The sequence below is a fragment of the Camelus bactrianus genome, chromosome 10, assembly GCF_048773025.1.
Source record: "Camelus bactrianus isolate YW-2024 breed Bactrian camel chromosome 10, ASM4877302v1, whole genome shotgun sequence".
NCBI classification, from domain to species: Eukaryota; Metazoa; Chordata; class Mammalia; order Artiodactyla; family Camelidae; genus Camelus; species Camelus bactrianus.
The window spans coordinates 48,850,187-48,868,279 of NC_133548.1; the positions used below are offsets into that span (position 1 = coordinate 48,850,187).

The 18,093-nt window shown below is 41.0% G+C and overlaps 1 protein-coding gene across 2 annotated transcripts in view; it reads left to right on the forward strand.

The window, feature by feature from the left end:
• The window catches only part of POLD3 (DNA polymerase delta 3, accessory subunit), a 55,269-nt gene extending 37,837 nt beyond the window's left edge, over positions 1 to 17,432 (forward strand). The window contains exons 11-12 of one of the 2 annotated variants that reach the window (XM_010973135.3): positions 42 to 120; positions 6,012 to 17,432. In XM_010973135.3, the coding sequence (XP_010971437.3) occupies positions 42 to 120; positions 6,012 to 6,211 (279 nt within the window). In that variant the 3' untranslated portion in view covers positions 6,212 to 17,432. The remainder of the gene's footprint in view (positions 1 to 41; positions 121 to 6,011) is intronic. The other variant, XM_074372618.1, reaches the window with a different exon arrangement.
• Positions 17,433 to 18,093: the final 661 nt, after the last annotated feature.

The following is an 18,093-nucleotide window of genomic DNA, read 5'->3' on the forward strand; positions in this document are numbered from 1 at the left end:
CTTCATTGGTCAATTTAATGTTGTTTCCTTTGATCTTTTAGAGCTCAAGTGGAGAAAACAAAAAAAAACGAAAGCGTGTGCTAAAATCTAAAGTCTTTGTGGATGAGGAGGGCTGCATGGGTAAGAAAAATCTGGGGCTCCAAATCCAGAGAGAGAGTTATTACCATAGAGCACCTTAATCCCTTACAGAGCAAGATGCCCAAACTTCAATGTGCACATGACTCATCACCAAGTGATGCTATATGCTGCTTGCTTGTGGCCCACACTTTGAGTAGAATTTAGAGAACACTGCAACCAAAGTCAGAACACCTGGGTTCCTGTTTGGGCCATACGCTGTAAAAAGAAGCCTTGAGATCTTGGATAAAAGTCCCATCACCTTTGATGGGGGTTTCTTGACCTGTGGCATGGAGGGAAAATATCCATGTTGCCTATATGTGGGGTTGTTGTGAAGCTTCAGGTGAGGTCATACATCTAAAATAAAACACTTTCAAGAGGGAAACCACATGCCAGTTTTAAATGTTTTCATAGACATTGAGAAACATTTCTGGGTTTTTTTTTTTTTTTTGAATGTTTGTTTTATACATCTGAACAATGGAAAAGAAGTTCCTACAGATGATTGGACTCTGAAGAGTGTCAAGAGTCTTCTTGGTATTTCGTCCCACTTGTTTTCTAGAGACGTATGACTGGGAGATCACTTCCTTTGTGTGTGTTTGTAAGCCATGTTAGGGAACAGCATTGTGCTTTTTATGCAGGCCTACAGGGAATTAGAATTCAGGCTTTGAATCATCAGTTGATTCTTCAGCCATGTTTTAGCTTGTTCTACCTTTTCCACAGTTGACCGACTTCTGTGGGTCTTTTAGGGTTTGAGGCCCAATGAGATGCTCAGATCCTTGAACTGTCTTTTGTGTTTGGAGATTGAGGCTCTTAAACCTCCTGTTAGTCAGGTCACCCATAACTGTCATTTCTTCTTTCCTGTGACACTGGCCACACCTTGGCTCTCCTAGAGAAGTATTTTTTCTCTTTCTTGTTTGTCCTTTTCTGGTTCAAATTTTTGTCTTGAAAATGTTGATTGACTCTGAACATCAACTTTTCCTCGGCAGCAATGTGATTGTTAAAACCTGTGAAGACATCGGTCTTGAGCCCTGTCCCACTATTCTCCACCTCCCACTCCTGTGAAAAGGCCTCTGCCATCTTAATTGTAGCATGATTAGGGAATAAATTACTTACACAGGGAAATTCTGTCTTTTCAGTGCCAAGTTTCTAATGAGCCTATGAATTCTGAATCTTAGTCTTTTTTTGTTTTGTTTGTTTTCACTTTGTCTTCTAATAGTGAATTTCAAGCCTCTTGGTTTGACTGTTGGTGGTAATATATGTATTTACTGTTGAATTTCTTATTTTTTTCTCTTAAGTTTAAGAGGACAAAAGCATCAATGCCAGTTTTTTCCTCCTACCTCAAAAGAAAAGTGTCAAAAATACCTATATGAGAATTAATTGGGAATTTGTAGCTAATTACCTATTGCTTTGTTCAAAACATAATACTTAAGTTTTGGCCAGGTGTGGGATATGAACTCTCCAGACAGGACTATTAAGAGCCTTGGATGCAACAATGAAAACTGTGCTCACATAGCACTTTTTTTTTTTTTTAAAGGTTTTTAGTCCAAGCTCGACCTAATGAATCTTGGCTCCTGCTACCAACAAAGGAGTTCTGCTTTCCTCTCTTTGCTCAGACTGTTCCAAATGTACCAGCACAGGGGGCTTGTCCTGTCCTGTGCTGAATCAGAACTGGTGTGTGGGTTTAAAAAGCTGACCTTTCCCTTTCTGTGAGTTTACTGCAGGGACTGGGGAGTTGGGCCCCTGGGATAAGTTTGGGGTGGACTTCTGGACAGTGTAGATTTCTAAGAGCAAAACAGTTGAATGGAAAAGAATTCTTCTTACCCATGCAAACTAGGCTTTTTTTTTTATGGCAGCCCAGAAAGGTGGCATGTTGTTCAGCTAAAATAGAGGTCCTGTATTTTTAAGTTGAAATCTCCTTTGTTCTGTAGTTTGAAGTAGCTACAGCTTTGAATATAGAAATGCTCCTTTTAGCTTTTAGGGTATATACCAAGTGTTCTGGTTAAGAAATTCTGTTAGTGCTGCCAGAACTGGTTTTTAACTCCCTCAAGCAATGCATCACACTAAATTGGCAATGAGATAACCAGTGATTAGTAATAATGAGCTAATTGATACTGGAGTTTAATATTATAGGCATACTGCCATTTGAACACAGAATATAGCTTATGGGGGAGCAAGTCTTATACCAACAACTAATAGTAAGTCATTTCTTTATTTGTAGATGGCTCTTCAGACTTCCCTAATTTGAGATATTGAGTAAATAACAGCACATAATTTTGTTCCAATAATTCAGTTACATAATGCTTTTGAAATTGCATCAGGATGGGAATGGTTTTCTGGGATCATAATTGTTGAACTAATAGGTATGCCATGGAAATTCCTTAAATATCTCAACACTTCTCAAACTTTGCTGAATATATGCGTTACTTGAAGATCTGGGTAAAATTCACATTCTGATTCAGTAGGCCTGGGGTAGGACCTGAGATTCTGTGTTTCTAGTGAGCTCATGGGATATTCTGATGCCTCTGGTCTGTGGAGCCTTAGGCCTTCAAGAATGCTTAATGTATATTTAAAGCTTACTAGTGTTTTTTTAGCCTCTAAGTTGGCAGGAGTCAGCCAAAGTGAATTCTAGGCTCTTGAAAGTAATGGCAAATCCTGGGAACTCTTAGGGTGGGGACCATTAATTATCTGACCATAGTAGGATTAAATGGATAAAGTGAAGGAATACTCAAAGGGGAACCCTCCTACACTGCTGGTGGGAATGCAGTTTGGTGCAGCCACTATGGAAAACAGTGTGGAGATTCCTCAAAAGACTAGGAATAGACTTACCATATGACCCAGGAATCCCACTCCTGGGCTTGTATCCAGAAGGAACCCTACTTCAGGATGACACCTGCACCCCAATGTTCATAGCAGCACTATTTACAATAGCCAAAACATGGAAACAGCCTAAATGTCCATCAACAGGTGACTGGATAAAGAAGATGTGGTATATTTATACAATTGAATACTACTCAGCCATAAAAACTGACAACATAATGCCATTTGCAGCAACATGGATGCTCCTGGAAAATACTCCACTGGCAATAGCCAGTTGACCTCCAGCTTGGCTCATTGTGAGGGGTAAAAATAGCACTGAAGAGTGCTTGCCACAGATTTCTGGGTGTGTCCTGTGAGGCAATGTATCACCATTTTACAGGGGAGGAAAGAACAGCGATTCTTCAGGTGTGGCCCCTGACCTGCAGCAGCAGCAGCAGCACCTGGGAACACTGTGAGAAAAGCAGATTCCTGGTGTCACCCCAGACCTACTGAATCTAAAACTCTGGAAATAAAACCCAGCAGTCTGTGTTTAAACAAGCCTTCAAGTAATTCAGATTACATGTTAAAGTTTGAAATTATATAAGTGACAGACAAGATATTAGAACACAGGTGTATTTGATCCCAAAGCCTATGCCTCTAGAACAGTTTGACGGATATATATTTTTTGTTTGAAGTATAGTCGATTTACAGTGTTGTTTCAGGTGTACAGCAAAGTGATTCAGTTTTATATAATATATTCTTTTTCAGACTCTTCCATTATAGGTTATCACAAGATATTGAATATAGTTCCCTGTGCTATATAGTAGGTCCTTGTTGCTTATCTATTTTATATATAGTGGTGTGTATCTGTTAATCCCAAACTCCTTATTCCTCCCACTACTTTTTCCTTTGGTAACCATAAATTTGTTTTTTATGTCTGAGTCTATCTCTGTTCTGTAAATAAATTTGCTTGTGTTATTTTAAAAAATTTTACATATAAGTGGTATCATATGATATTTGTCTTTGACTTTCTTCACTTAGTATGGTAATCTTTAGCTCCACCTATGTTGCTGCAAATGGCATTATTTCATTTTTATGGCTGAGTAATATTCTGTTGTATGTATGTAGGTGTTTGTGTGTTTATATGTGTGTGTGTACACAACGTACACACACACACACACACACACACATCTTCTTTATCCACTCCTTTTGATGGACATTTAGGTTGTTTACATGTAGCTATTGTAAATACTGCTTTGAACATTGGGGTGTATTTATCTTTTTGAATTAGAGGTTTCATCTTTTCTGGATATATGCCCAGGAGTGAGATTGCTGGGTCATAATGTAACTTTATTTTTAGTTTTTTTAAGGAACCTCCATACTATTCTTCATAGTGGCTACACCAGTTATATTCCCACCAACAGTGTAAAGAGGGTTCCCTTTTCTCCACACCCTCTCTAGCATTTCTTATTTGCAGACTTTTTGATGGTGGCCATTCTGACTGGTGTGAGGTGATACCTCGTGGTTTTGATTTGCATTTCTCTAATAAATAGTGATGTTGAGCATCTTTTCATGTGCCTGTTGGCTATCTATATATCTTCTTTGAAGAAATTTCTATTTAGAGCTCCTGCACATTTTTTGATGGGGTTGTTTGGTTTTTTGATATTGAACTGAATGAGCTGTTTGTGTATTTTGGAAATTAATTCCATGTTGGTTGCATCATTTGCAAGTACTTTCTCCCATTCTGTAGGTTATCTTTTTGTTTTGTTTATGGTTCCCTTTGTGGGACAGAAGCGTTTGAGTTTAATTAGGTTCCATTTGTTTATTTTTGCGTTTATTTCCTTTACTCTAGGAGGCAGATCCAAAAAAATACTGCTGTGATGATGGATATATTTTATTAGAAAGAAATGATCAATAATTAAGAGCCTAAAACTATCATTGTTCATTAATGGGAAAAAATACTTTTCACTTGACTCATTTGAGTATTTATTATGCATATTAGGCTACTCTGTTCAGCTAAGAAAAGATATTTTCCTTTACTTTTCCCATCATTTGCTGCAACCAGGAAGGATGAGAAAGAATTTAGATAACTGATTATACAGCTGCTGCAGCTCTCTAAAGTCACAGGAAGGTGGCATTGTAGTTTCTTGCGGTTGGTGTGTGCGCTGCAGTTGTATTGGAGAGACCCTCATCAGTTCTGGGACATCATTATCTAGGAAGCCATTATCTGTGCCTGTGCCCTTTGGGGCTTATGGTGACTCCTCACTGGTATTTCTTTTTTTTTTTTAAGTTTCCAGTCTGGAGGGTTCAGTGAATTTTATTGACAAGAGAAAAGACAAATAAGCCTTTGGCTGATAGGAAGTAAGCACAGTGGTAACTTTCTGATTTTATCATTTTCCTTCCTTAAAACCATCAAGTTTGTCATCTGATTGAGTATGCTTGGGACAGTTATCTTCCAATGTAGACCACTAGCAAATCTTGGGTCACTTAGGACCAAGAACTGAACAACCAAGTAACTAATCTCCAGTTCTCTGTACTTCAGATGTGCAGAGAGCCGGTAACATCAGGTAGGGCTAGCCAGGAGGGTCCCTGGCAGTGAATCTGGCTAGACAGGAGGGGGACTGGTAGTGGAGCAGAGATTAAGACCAGGAAAACCAGTGATGGAAATGACAGGTGCTGTGGGCCTGGGAGGTGAGGCTGAAGAAGTCAGTCAAAGCATGGAGGAAGAACTAGAGCTCAAGACGTTAGCCAGCAGAGACCAGTGCCCAACTGCAGCATTTGAACTGTCAAATGACAGGGCCCATTTCAGGGCAAGGGACATAGCATTGAGGGAGTAAGGGTGAATGTTGATTCTGAGCCCCAGCTAGAGGTTGTTTGGGCTCAAAATACTACTTCCTATCTGAGGTGGGATTTGATCGCCCAGCGGGAGGAAGCGGTGGTGGAAAGTGAGCACACCTGCCTCGATCAATGGGTCTGAGGGGATTGTGGTGAACCAGACGTCTCATTCTCTCTCTCTTTTCTTAGACATCTCATTCTCTTGATAGAGTGGTGTTCTAAATGACTCAGCCTTCTCATATCCCATTTTTCCCTTGTTCTACCAGTGACTGAAAAAGTCTTTGAGAGTGAATCCTGCACAGATAGTGAAGAGGAGCTGAAGATGAAGACTTCCGTCCACAGACCCCCTACCACAACGGTGAAAAAGGAACCCAGAGAGGAACGAAAGGGTCCAAAGAAAGGGACTGCTTCTCTGGGCAAAGGCAATAGACAGGTGTCCATTACTGGCTTCTTCCAGAGGAAGTGAACTGCCATCTCTGTTAAATCAGAGACGTCGAGTGGTCAAGGGACAAGACCAAGACATACCGACTCTCGCTTACTGTGTAAGTTCATCCAGCGCCTCACCTCGCCTGTATCAAAAGACTTCTTCCATTCTGTAAGGTTTATACGGCTTCTGGTTTTCAGCCAAAAGGAAATCACCTGGAAGCAAGAGGCAAAGGAATATTTTGAAAGTTGTTATCTTCTCATGACATTTTTTTAAGCACAATCTTTGACCTGTCCAGAATTCACTCCAAAGATAAATTGGAACAGGTTTCAGAATTATCACTGAAGCCATTTCGTGGCTAATCCACTGCACCCTACTCACCCTACACCCTGATCCATCTGTTTATGGCTCAGGAAGTGATCCTCCTCGTTCTGTTGTATTCTGTGGACTTGTGTGGATATTCTTTTATCCCCGAATTTTACAGGATACATTTACCATTTCCCCAGCATCCCTTCCCCACTACCACACTTCTGTGTGAAGCGTTTTCTGTAAGTCTTTTAAATCTTGGTTGGACTAAAGGCTGAAACAAAAATCTCCCTGTAATCCTCTTTTCCTCCATTATAAAGTACATCGACACCTGGCTACAGACCAGCACATTACTTGTGTTCTAGCACTTTCACAAAAGCTTACTCTCTAGACCTTTACTTGCAGTTAGTGGTTAGGGAAAAGCCTCCGGCAGAGCACAAATAGAAACGTAATGATGTATTCCACTCCACCAGAAATTACTTAGAGTCAGCATTGATGATATTCGAGGACTTGTCATGTTGCTGACATGGGAGGTGCTTTATACTGACTGCTTTTTGTGACTTTTGTCTACTCCCCTCTCTCCCTTTCCCACTCTCAATACCTGGAGAGGGAAACCCATACAATGAAACAAAGGCTAAAAAGAGAAATCCCTTCTTACCTACAGTATACAACAGCTGAGTAAAATTTCTCCTTTTCAAGGAACCCAAATGTTCAGAAACAATTTTCCAGGAAGGTAACAAGGAAGAGATAAAGCACATTATCTACAGATGTTGCTCCTCTGTATTTTTAACTCCCCCACGTGCCTAGAAGTACAGGTTCCCCAGGAAGGTAAGGAGAGACTGAGTCATTGGTAGATCTAAAATTTTCATGTGTTACTTATGGAAAATCATCTATTCCAGTGATAACTCTGAAGTGACTTCCTGTATGGCTGGATAATAAGCTCAGAGGACAGAGGTGGTGTGGTGGTGATCTTGCACAGAGAGCTCTGAGGAAAGGAACAGAGGCTCAGCTGCTGGCATGACTCATGATTAACAGACGAGGGATGTCTGATTTGCTCCTTCCGCCTTAGCCTGGTGTATGTCGTAAGCGAGGCAGTCAGCCGTCTACTGTTTAAGGTTAGGATTGTGACTGACCTTGGATTAATAGGAGCTTCTTTAGCAGCCGTCACCCCATGGACTTGATTAAAACCAGAGGTTTGGGAGATGAATCCCGGCATTACATCTAGGACTTGACAAGGCAGGGGCTTTGTGCAGCAAGCTGAGTAAAGGTTGCCATATTCCAAACTCCTTTCCTTTTAAAATGTAAAAGGATGGAGAGAAGGGTGGAAAGCCTGGACTTAAAACTTTACAAAAAACTTCTGGAGAGGAATCCCTTTTAAATGGTTATTTTTGTCATTGCCTCTAGTCATTTTTCTAAATAGAAATGGAAAATTTTAAAAAGCAACAATCCAGTCTTTTTAAAAAAATTATTATGTTGGGATCTCTAATAAAAGCAAATTTTAAATTGGAAAACTGGTGCTGGTGGAGTTCTATCTTTGAAAGGATAACGCAAATCCTGTGATCACTGTGCCCAGCCCAGTATGCTGCCTCCACTCTGAGCTGTCTGCAGGGCTCAGTAAGTAGTGAGTGCTGGCTGGTTTTGTCTTTTTGTTAAAAACAAGACAAAACAAAAAAAAACTACCATATTACCCACATGAGTTAAATAAATTTGAGAAGTTTTAAAACAGCACTTCAAACTGAATGTCTGACAAGTGTGTTATTTGATGGGACAGCAATTATTTAATCTCTGAGCAGGAACAAGGCTGGGTTTCAGTTTATACTGTTAAAACTGCATACCCATAGTAAACAAGTTATTTGCTGTCTTCATCATTTTTTCAGCCCTGTGGGAAATCTTAGTTTCAGCCAACCTCATTTTTTAGTTCCTTTAGAAGAAAATCTAGTCCTGATCTCACACATTGTGTTAGTTTGGCTTCATCACTTGCTGGCTGTGTGTGACCTTGGGCAAATTTCTAAGCCTCAGGTTCTTTATCAAAATAGAGCTCAAATGAGTTACCATGGGTTGTCAAGGCTGAAGGAGTGTATATACAGAATAAACTGGGCACACATAGGCACTCTGCAAATGGTGGCTTCCTTCTCGCTGTCGTAAATGATGTAGTCAGTCACCCGCTTCCTGAAATGTTATCAATGATATGACCCAGATGTTATACTCTTTCAAAATCATCATTCTGGCTGTAAATGTAGTCAAAGAGGGAAGATAGTTGTCCTATCTTATGAAAGGTTTTAGAGAGTACATTTTCCTGTTGTGAGAAAGTGAGATTTATAGATGGCTCTATTTACTATTCATTAAAGCATATATTGCATATCTACTATATGTCAGGCCTCTGATCTGAGCACTAGAAGATATAATAGAATCCTAGAATTTGGCACTTGTCCTCAGAGTCTAGTGGACAAGACAAGCCAGTAAAATGCAATTATAGCATCAAGTGGAGAGTGTGGTGCTAGATAAGCCCAGGGCCCTCTGAGAACCCACAGGAAGTGGGTGTTGAGGACGTCTTCCCAGAGGAGAGGAGGCCAAGCAGTTTTTGGAAGGATGAGTAGGATTTTACCAAGCCAAGAGGAATGGAAAGGATTTTCCAGGCGAAGGAACATGGCTGTTGCGGGGGGAAATGGACTATTAGAATTTGGGAATAGGGAGGAAAATATATTGAGAAATGAAGTGGGGTCCTGCTAAGGAGTTTGGATTTTGTTTGAAGACTGAGGGCCAATTGAGTTTTAAGAAGGGTAACATTAGAAGTTGATTTTCATTTAAGCATGACAGCTGGCATTTTCTTTGATTTTGTGTGCCATATAGGGAGTGTTTCTACCCATTCTTGTACATTGTATCTTAGTCCTACTAGTATTCAAATTAAAGTTGTAATGGAATTTTTAAAAAATGTCCTGGTTAAAATAAGACTGCTTAATTTGGGCAGTCAAGGTAGACAATGGCAGCATTTCCCTTGTTTTCCCATCAATACAGCTTTCTCTTGCAGAAATGATTTCACTTTTTAAAAAGTGATTGCAAAAGCTGGTAGTTCTCCGACACTCAATGATACAAGCCTCTACTCATTTCCCTGGAAAAAAAAAAACCCAGGGGAGGGGGCGGGGATGAGTGGAACAGTTCTATTCCTTTTCTATCTTTGTTTCTCTAAGAAGACATTAGTTATTATACAGGAGAGAGCTGAAGAGAAGGGCCATATAAGGAAACGAAATAGTTGCTCCAGGACCTGAGTGGAGTGAGTGCATAATAATGTATTTGCCAGAAATGTACTCTGTGTCAAGACTCGTTTTGGTAAACTTGTCTCCTTTCATTGGTTCCGGGATCTCAGTATGCTGTAATGCAGCTTTTTACCACCATGAAACATTCTGGGGCTGCCTCGTTCTGTTGTGAGAAGGCAGTATTGCTTTCTGAGTTATTACCCTGGCGGCTCTGTAAATTAGCCCATGCTGTCACCATGCCCTGTCTGAAGGGCACATTGTACCCAAATGACTGCATTAAGGATTGACTCTTGCCACTCCCTGCTGCATGACACTTCTCACCACTTGTATCTGTGTCCAGTTTTTTTGTGTTAAGTGTGGGCCACCCACAGATTGCCACCCAGGCTCTCCAGCCTGAGAAACTTGGTAAGGCTTCTGATCCAAACCCACCTTAACTCTACAATTCCCCTTCCGTTTTCAAACCCTAAATATTGTCTGGCTCCCACTTCTCTCCTCCTCTTTTTTCTCATTTGCTTTTGCCAGACTCCTTGTTTCTTGAGGCTCCACTTTGGCTTCTCCCTGTCTTTTTTTTTTTTTAATTTAAACTCAAAGTTCTTCATGGCTAGTCCTTCTTTAACTTCTTTCTTTCAGTCTTTTCAGCTTGTTTTCTCAAGTTCTTATGTCTTTTACTGGACTGCTCTTGAAGAGTGGAAAAATCACGTTGTTTAGTATCCACTTTGGATTATTCAAATGCAAAGTGTCAAGCAGTTGTTGAATGCTAGTTATGTTTCATCCTGGATAAGATACTTTAGGGATGGCCAGAGCTCAGAGGTTATCATTTTGGAGTGGCAGGACATGCACAGCCAATAGCATTAAATAGCAATTGAGATGATACTTAGATGTGGTAGACAAGGGACTTAATTCAGAAGAGAACCAGGATAAACATAATGGGTAAAAATTTATAGTCCTGTGTAAAGAATAACAAAGGATTTAAGACCAGAAACCGGCTGAGGAAGGTTCACCATTTTAGTGTATTTTTATTTAGCTGTTCAAACGTCACTCACCATTTACACAGTCATGGTGGAAGTAAACCGTGATAAAGTGAATCCTTAATGGGGTTATTTCTGTCCTACCTTAAAAATGAGAATACTGACAAGACAGCAAGCAGGTACCCCGGATTATTCCAAGAGGCAGCTTATAGGATCTACATATATTAGATCAGCATAACTTCAACTCAGTTTTGTACACACTCAACAATTTTGGCATACTGGAGAAGCAGGGTGCTGTGATGGAAACAACACAAGTTGGGAGGCAGAGGGCTCTGAATTCAAACCCTATTTAAGGCACTGACCTCAAGTAAGATACTCATCCTCTAAGAACTTGTTTCTGCGTCTTTATAATGAGTTACTGTCTACCTTACAGGGTTGTTTTAAAGCTTTAAGAAATACTGCATGGGCTGTCAGTCCCTAGTATTTTGACATATAGTAAGGCTAACATAAAGCAAGATAACTTACATTTTTTACACACATACTATGTGCCAGGCACTGCTCCAAGTATGTTAAATGTGTTAACTTTTTAAAAATTGAGGTATAGTTGATATGCAATATTATATAAGTTTCAGGTATACAGCATAGTAATTCACAATTTTTAAAGGTTATTTCCATTTATTTATACTTAAAAATATTGGCTATATTCCCTGTGTTGTACGATATATCCTTGTAGCTTATTTACTTTATACATAGTGGTTTGTACCTCTTAATCCCCATCCCTATCTTGCCCCTCCCCCCAGATATATTAACTCTTAATCCTTATAGCAACCCTAAGAGATAGGTAATTTTATTCCCATTTTACACATAAGGAAACTGAAGCAGGGAAGTAACATAACTCGTTCAAGTTCACAGAGTGAGCAAGTGACAGAGCCAGGATATCAATCTTGATAATTTGGCTTCAGTGCCTGTAGTCAACCACCATGCTATACTGCTCTTGGCTATGTTAGTTTACGCTTCCATACTGCCCAATGATGATTCAAGTTCATTTTTATAAGTGAAAGTACAACTAGGTGTTCAGATCCCAGATTGTCACATCTGAAGGCGATCTTAATGTTTATCTAACTCAACCACCCATCTGCTGCGTGAGTCCTCTCTACAGATCCCTGCCAGGTGGTCTTGAATCTAAACAAAGATTCAATTATGTTCAGTATCCCATACTTTCTAAATTACAAAGTTAAATAAGTAGACTAATAAATGTTAAGGAGAATTTAAAGGGTGGCTAGAATAAAGTTTTATGATTAATTTTAGATCATAGGGAAACTTCTGAATACAGCATAGTTCCCTAAGTAATCCATTTAGTTGCTTTTAGTTTAAGTAAAGAATACTCTTTTTCCTAGGAGAAGATTGTCCAATTCTTGGCCTTGCCTTTGAGTCAACCTTTGTAAGAAGATCAAGAAGAAATTTGGCAGGGTTTTTTTGTTTTTGTTTTTTGGGGTTTTTTTTTTTGACTATTTAGGCCATGCTGTGAGTTCACATGTAGAAGAGTGGCCCCAGGACACTTGTTAGCCACTGATTGCACTGGATTAGGCCAAGCGAGTATTCTCAAAACCAGGTTTTCCTAAAAGGTATGTGAAGATCACATAAACACAGCATCTTCATGGTATGGTGCTTCTTTATTCTATCCTGGGTTGGGATGTATAGGAAGCAGAACCATTTTCCTGTAAACCAAATAGATAGGAGTATTTCCCTTGTCCCTCATAGTTATATTCCACCTTTATGTGGTGTTTTACTTGATCTTATTTCATCCTTGTGATAACCTTCAAGGATTTTCTCTCCCCTGCTTTGCAGAAAACAAGCCCAGGTCATTTAGCGAGTTTGCCTAAAATCTCACAGTAAAAGAGTGGACCAGGGCTAGAACCAGGGTCTTCAGACTTCACATCATGTGACTTTTCCACTGTGCGACAACCCCTAAGAAGAATGTGTTGGTCTACTCAAGGGTGTGCCTGGAATTAATGCTTCCTGATTTGCCCAACAACCATGGTGGCTGCTGTGAAAGACACAAGAAAAGCACATGACACGTTCTCTGCCTTCCTAGAACTGACAGTCATTGGAAAGGCAACCCATGTGCATATTTGCGCACCGCACAGACTTTTGTTAAAAGTTTACTATGTGCCCAGCACTGTCGTGTTAGATGCCAGGGATAACATACAAAGATGAATTTCTCGCCCTTTGAGAACTTTACTATCTAGGGGAGGGAGAGACACAGACAAATAATTCAAATGTGCTATAATGATAAAATTAGTCCTTATCATGGGCCAAAATTTGTGCTAGACATTTTTTCTCTAATCTTTGTAACACTTTTCATTTACAAATGAAGATAGGGAGGCTCAGAGTTTAAATGTTTGGCCAGTAAGTGGCAAAGGTAAGATGTGTTCATTTTTAATAATAAATTTAATTTTAAAAATTGGAGGAACTAGAAAACTCGAATGATGTGATTAGCAAACCTGAATAGGAAGCTAACTTCCTGTCGTATGGATGTGTGAGCCAATGCGGAGGTTGGAACAAAAGGAGTGAAATGAATTCCACCTTTAGAATCGTTGATCCCAGCTAGGGATGATCTTATCAATGGTTCAGGTCACTGCCTCTTTTGGCTATAAGCCCTTGCATCTGTCTTTACATAAGGAGAACCACACTAGCAGACTAAAGGCTAGAAGACTACGTCTTTCCCTCTGGGTGGTTTTCCAGCTGGCCTGGGAGGAGAGCCAGAGTTTAAACTATAGGATTTCTGACTTGAAACCTATATTCTTTCCACTGTATCAAGTCCTTCCTCCCCTGCCCAGAGTCTGTGGGCCAAGGGAAGGGTTGTCTGTGACTGCCGTAGGGATTAAGGATCCACAGAGGATGAAGTGCTTAAACTGAGAATAGAAATTTGCCAAATGGGAAAGTGAAGGGCACTCCAGGCAGAAGGAACAGGACTTACAACATAAGACGCATAGGCACATGAGAGCGCAGAGTGTTTACAGTTACAAGTGGTTTAGTGTGAGGTAGAATCATGGGTTATGAGACAAGTAAGTAGGCAGAGACCAGATCACAGAGGTCTTTGCTAAGTAGTTTAGACTTTACTCTACAGGCAGTAGGAAGCCACTGAAGAATTTCAACATGTCAGATTTGTACATTAGAGAAATCATCCTTTGTAGCCTGAAGAGAGAATCACCAGATCATAAATAAGAGCCAAATTGCACCTGCATCTCGAGATGGAGAAAGCAGAGGAAAATAATATGAAATTGGATTTAGTTCAGTTTTAGGCAGATGACTTTCTTGATCCCCTTAGAAACTCAGGACAGGAGAGAATTGGGAGTGACTTCAAATGTGGACTGATTAGCCTTTTGCTGGGTCATCTCATGCTTGGAAATCCTGGCTCCTGCCTGAGCCATGGTCCTTGTTAAAGCATGGAGATGGGATTGGTTCCACAGTTCCACTAAGGATACATGTAGGCCACTCTCTGACGCACGGACACACACTCTGATTTAGACCTGGAACTGACTGCATCTCCCTGGAATTCTTTGGGCCAAAATGACCCACAGTCCCAGACTGGTCAACTAAAGTCATCTTACGAATAATTAAATAACTTTAGTCATATTTATCGTACACCTGTTCCATGCCAGTTTCGTCCATATACTTTATCATTTATTCCTAACAATTTTGTTAAATGTAGCTATCAGCCCAATTTTGTTAGGAAATTAACAAGGAATTAGGAAATTAAGAGAGGCCACCCAGCTAGCAAACGGTAGAGCTGGAATTTGAGGGGCAGACTGAGTGCCCTGTCGTCATCCATTCCTGACGTGAGTTCTTTTCCCGTGGTGTGGTGCGCTGTAAGCAGCCTTGCGTGTATCATAATGCGGTTCACATCAGGCACTCACTGAACAGCCATTATACTTGGGACTATGCAGTGATGTGCTTCTATTCTATCAGTAAGCTTTTTTACTGCAAACTCCTGAGCTTACCCCTAAAATAGGGGACCAGCTATCCTGAAGCCTCTGCATGAAGCACCCTACACCCCTTACTTAGAACCATTCATAGCTCACAACATGAGTTCCGTGGCTTCCCAGCCTATCACACATTAGAAGCAGCAGAGCAGCTAGAGATGGTCCCTGTTTGCTATCAAGCAAGTGGTTGTCACTTCTTGGTTTTCTAGAAAGTACTTGGATTTTAGAGTCAGAGAGACTGGGGCTTAGTGCCTATTTACTGTCATTGTGACTTCTAGAAAGTCACTTAGCTTTCCTGAGCCTCAGTTTGCTCATCTGCAAGGTGAAGATAATATCTATGTCAAGATTAATGTGAGGATTAGAGACAACAAAGTGCCCAGCTCATAGTGGTTGGTCAGTAAATGATTAACTATGATTATTTTCAAAGCAGTACTTTAGGCTTTAATGTTACCTATGTGTGAAAAATGAGTTGTCATCCTTTATTATGTTTTTTCAACTGACCTTTGTTAAAGTATCTACTTTATGTTACAGACAAACATACTTTGATATTGGACTATCAAAACTGATACTCTTGGGATTCTGCTCACCTGTCCAACCCTTGACCCTCCTTGATCCACCAGCACCCCTCCCCTCAGTGGGCTGCCGTGTCACTCCGCACATATCCTGTACTCGTTTCAACCACATTTCTACTTGAAACCATTTAGAGTGAAGCCAGTGGTCTGAGTGCACATTCTACTTCTCCAAGTACAGACATCAGAGGGCGCCTTTATAAATGAAAAAATAAACAGATCTCCGGCAGCGAAGAGGCCTCCCCCGCCTCCCCTGATGATGTGTGGGGTGCTCAATGGTCATGCCTGTAGTTTGAGCCCATCTGTTTTTTTCTGTCTGCCTCCTGAGTACTGTCCCCTTGTGGTTTGCATCATTCCCAAAGAAGAGCCAACTCTAACCCTCCTCAATCCACTTGGTCAAGAGCTGTCTTATTTAAACACACTCCCTCTCTCTTTGGGCGCCAGATGTGAAGTTTCAAGGCAGTGGAGGCCAGGCTGGCTAACACTGTGACACCTGCTTTAGCAGGCAAGCCAGTCAGCTGCTGCTTCTGATGATGTTGGCCCTTTTTCATGGACAGCATGAGGGTTTCACCCCACCGAGCACACACACAGGCAGCTGAGGGAGCCTCATAAATTATGGTTTTGTTTGTTTACTTAGGGCAGGCAGCACGGTGTAGTGGAAAGAGCCCTGCACTTGGAAGCAGAAAACATGGGTTTGAGTCCTCACTCGTTATGTCATTTTGCCTTCAGAGCCCCTCTTTCTTCATAGACATATACCATCTGAGATGGTGATAAGTGCTATTGGTCTGTCTGCTTATGGGCCATCTCCTTCATGGTGTTATAGTGAGTCCCAGGTGGTCAGGGACTGTTTTGGCCATCATTCTATCTCCAGCACCTAGGACAGTGCCTGGAACATAGTAGGCCCTTAGAAAAGATTTACTGAATGAATGAATTCTAAAACTGCCTCTTCCACTTATTGGCCATGTGATCTGGGAAAAGTCCTTTATCTTCTCTGGGCCTTCATTTTGTCAGCTGTAAAATGAAGCCATTAGATCTCTATCCCTGATGCTCTAAGATTATAAGAATTCATTCATTTAAAAAATTACCTTGTGTCTGGACTGGGCACTCTGCCAAGCCCTGAAAATACACAGTCATGAACAAGTCAGAAACAGAACCTGCCCTCATGGAGTTCTGAAAGGGAGAGGCAACCAAATAAATTATGGCATACACGGGTATTGAGGGACCATTGGGATCAGCCTACAAAGGATCTGTAGAGGGCACTGTGAGAGGATGTGACAGGGGACCTAACCATGTTGGGGATCATCCTGGAAGATATCCTGGTAAGAGGGACATTTAAGCTCAACTTTGCAGATTAGCAGTGGGTACAGGATCTCAGGCAGAGGGAAGAGCATAGGTGAAGGCCCTGGGCGGAAGTGTGGCTGGAGCACAGTAATCAACATGGAAGCTGTACCCAAGATGAGACCAGAGAAGTAAGCTGAGCCAGATGGTTGGGAACGTTGTGGCTGTGATAGGGATTTTGTTATTCTTAAGGCAAAGGGAAGCCATGGAAGACAATCCCTGTCACTAGGGAGAGCTCCCTAATACAGACAAACAGGAAAGCAGGACCCATTCTTACATGCCTGTCCAAGATAGGGTCGATATTACCCCATTTTGTAGATGAGGAAACAGGCCCGGGGAGGTCAGGGGACTTACCAAGACCATATAGCACAAGTCAGTGATGGAGTCTGATTTTTGGAATTTCAGTCCACTGCTCTCAATACTCTACAACATTACAGAGTTGAGAGCTGTTTTTCCCTCTAAAATCCTCCAGATGGCTAAAATTTGAACCTAAATACCTTGTAATAATAATTTTTATCTGAAATTTGAATGTTTTGTAAGTAACTTTTACGCAAGTCTGATAGACACAGATTTCTCCTGAGCATTATACTTGCATTTGGGGTAACTGCAACCAAATCTCTGATGTATTTTGTATTATCCTTAGGATCAATTCTTAGGAATAGAATTACCATGTCGAAGGATATGTACATTTTTGAGACAGATACTGCCAATTGCCTCCTCAAAGGTTGTACCGATTGTGATGTTCATCATCAGTACATGAGAATGGCTTTCTCCTTCTTCAAATACCAGAGACCAATCTGATTTAACTTACACAAAGTTGAATAAAGCTGAATTACCAGTCATACCTTATTATTATTATTTTTTTAGAGGCAGGAAATACAACTAGGCTTTGGTGATTTTAATTGAGGAAAGAAGATGAAGCTATATAGTGTCCGGAGGAGGCAGAAAACTCCCCAAAGACTAGGAGAAGCCAAAAGGTACCTCCCAAGGGGTCTGGCCATTGGCTGACAGGGAGGCATTTGTGTCAGCAGCTGCTGCTGCTCACAACTTGGTGTGGTTCCTGGAGACGTAAGCAGGTTCTATGACGCTGACAGAGCTCTGTGGGCTGAGGAGGAAGAAAATTCCAGCAGAAGCTCTGTCAGTGAGAAGAGCAGTGTTGAGTTATCACAGCCAGCAGACTTGGGAGAATATCACCATGGGCTTGTTACTTCACCTAGAGGGGTCACAAGCCCAAGAGTCAGAGATCTTGGTGTTGTCACCCTCACCTGGCTGCAGTGATGGGCCTATATCTCTGTCTCCTACAGCGCCTTGCACAGAGTGCGTGCTCTGGGCCTTGTTTCAGAGCCGAGCCAACCTTTCAATAATTTGCTGTTAACTCAACAAATATTTAATGTGCTAGGCAGTGGAAATAAAGTGAAGATTAGGACAACATAGTTTGTGCCCCCCTACAGAGTTTACAAGCTAGTGAGGGTTAACTATAAGTAATAAGCAATTACAATGTTT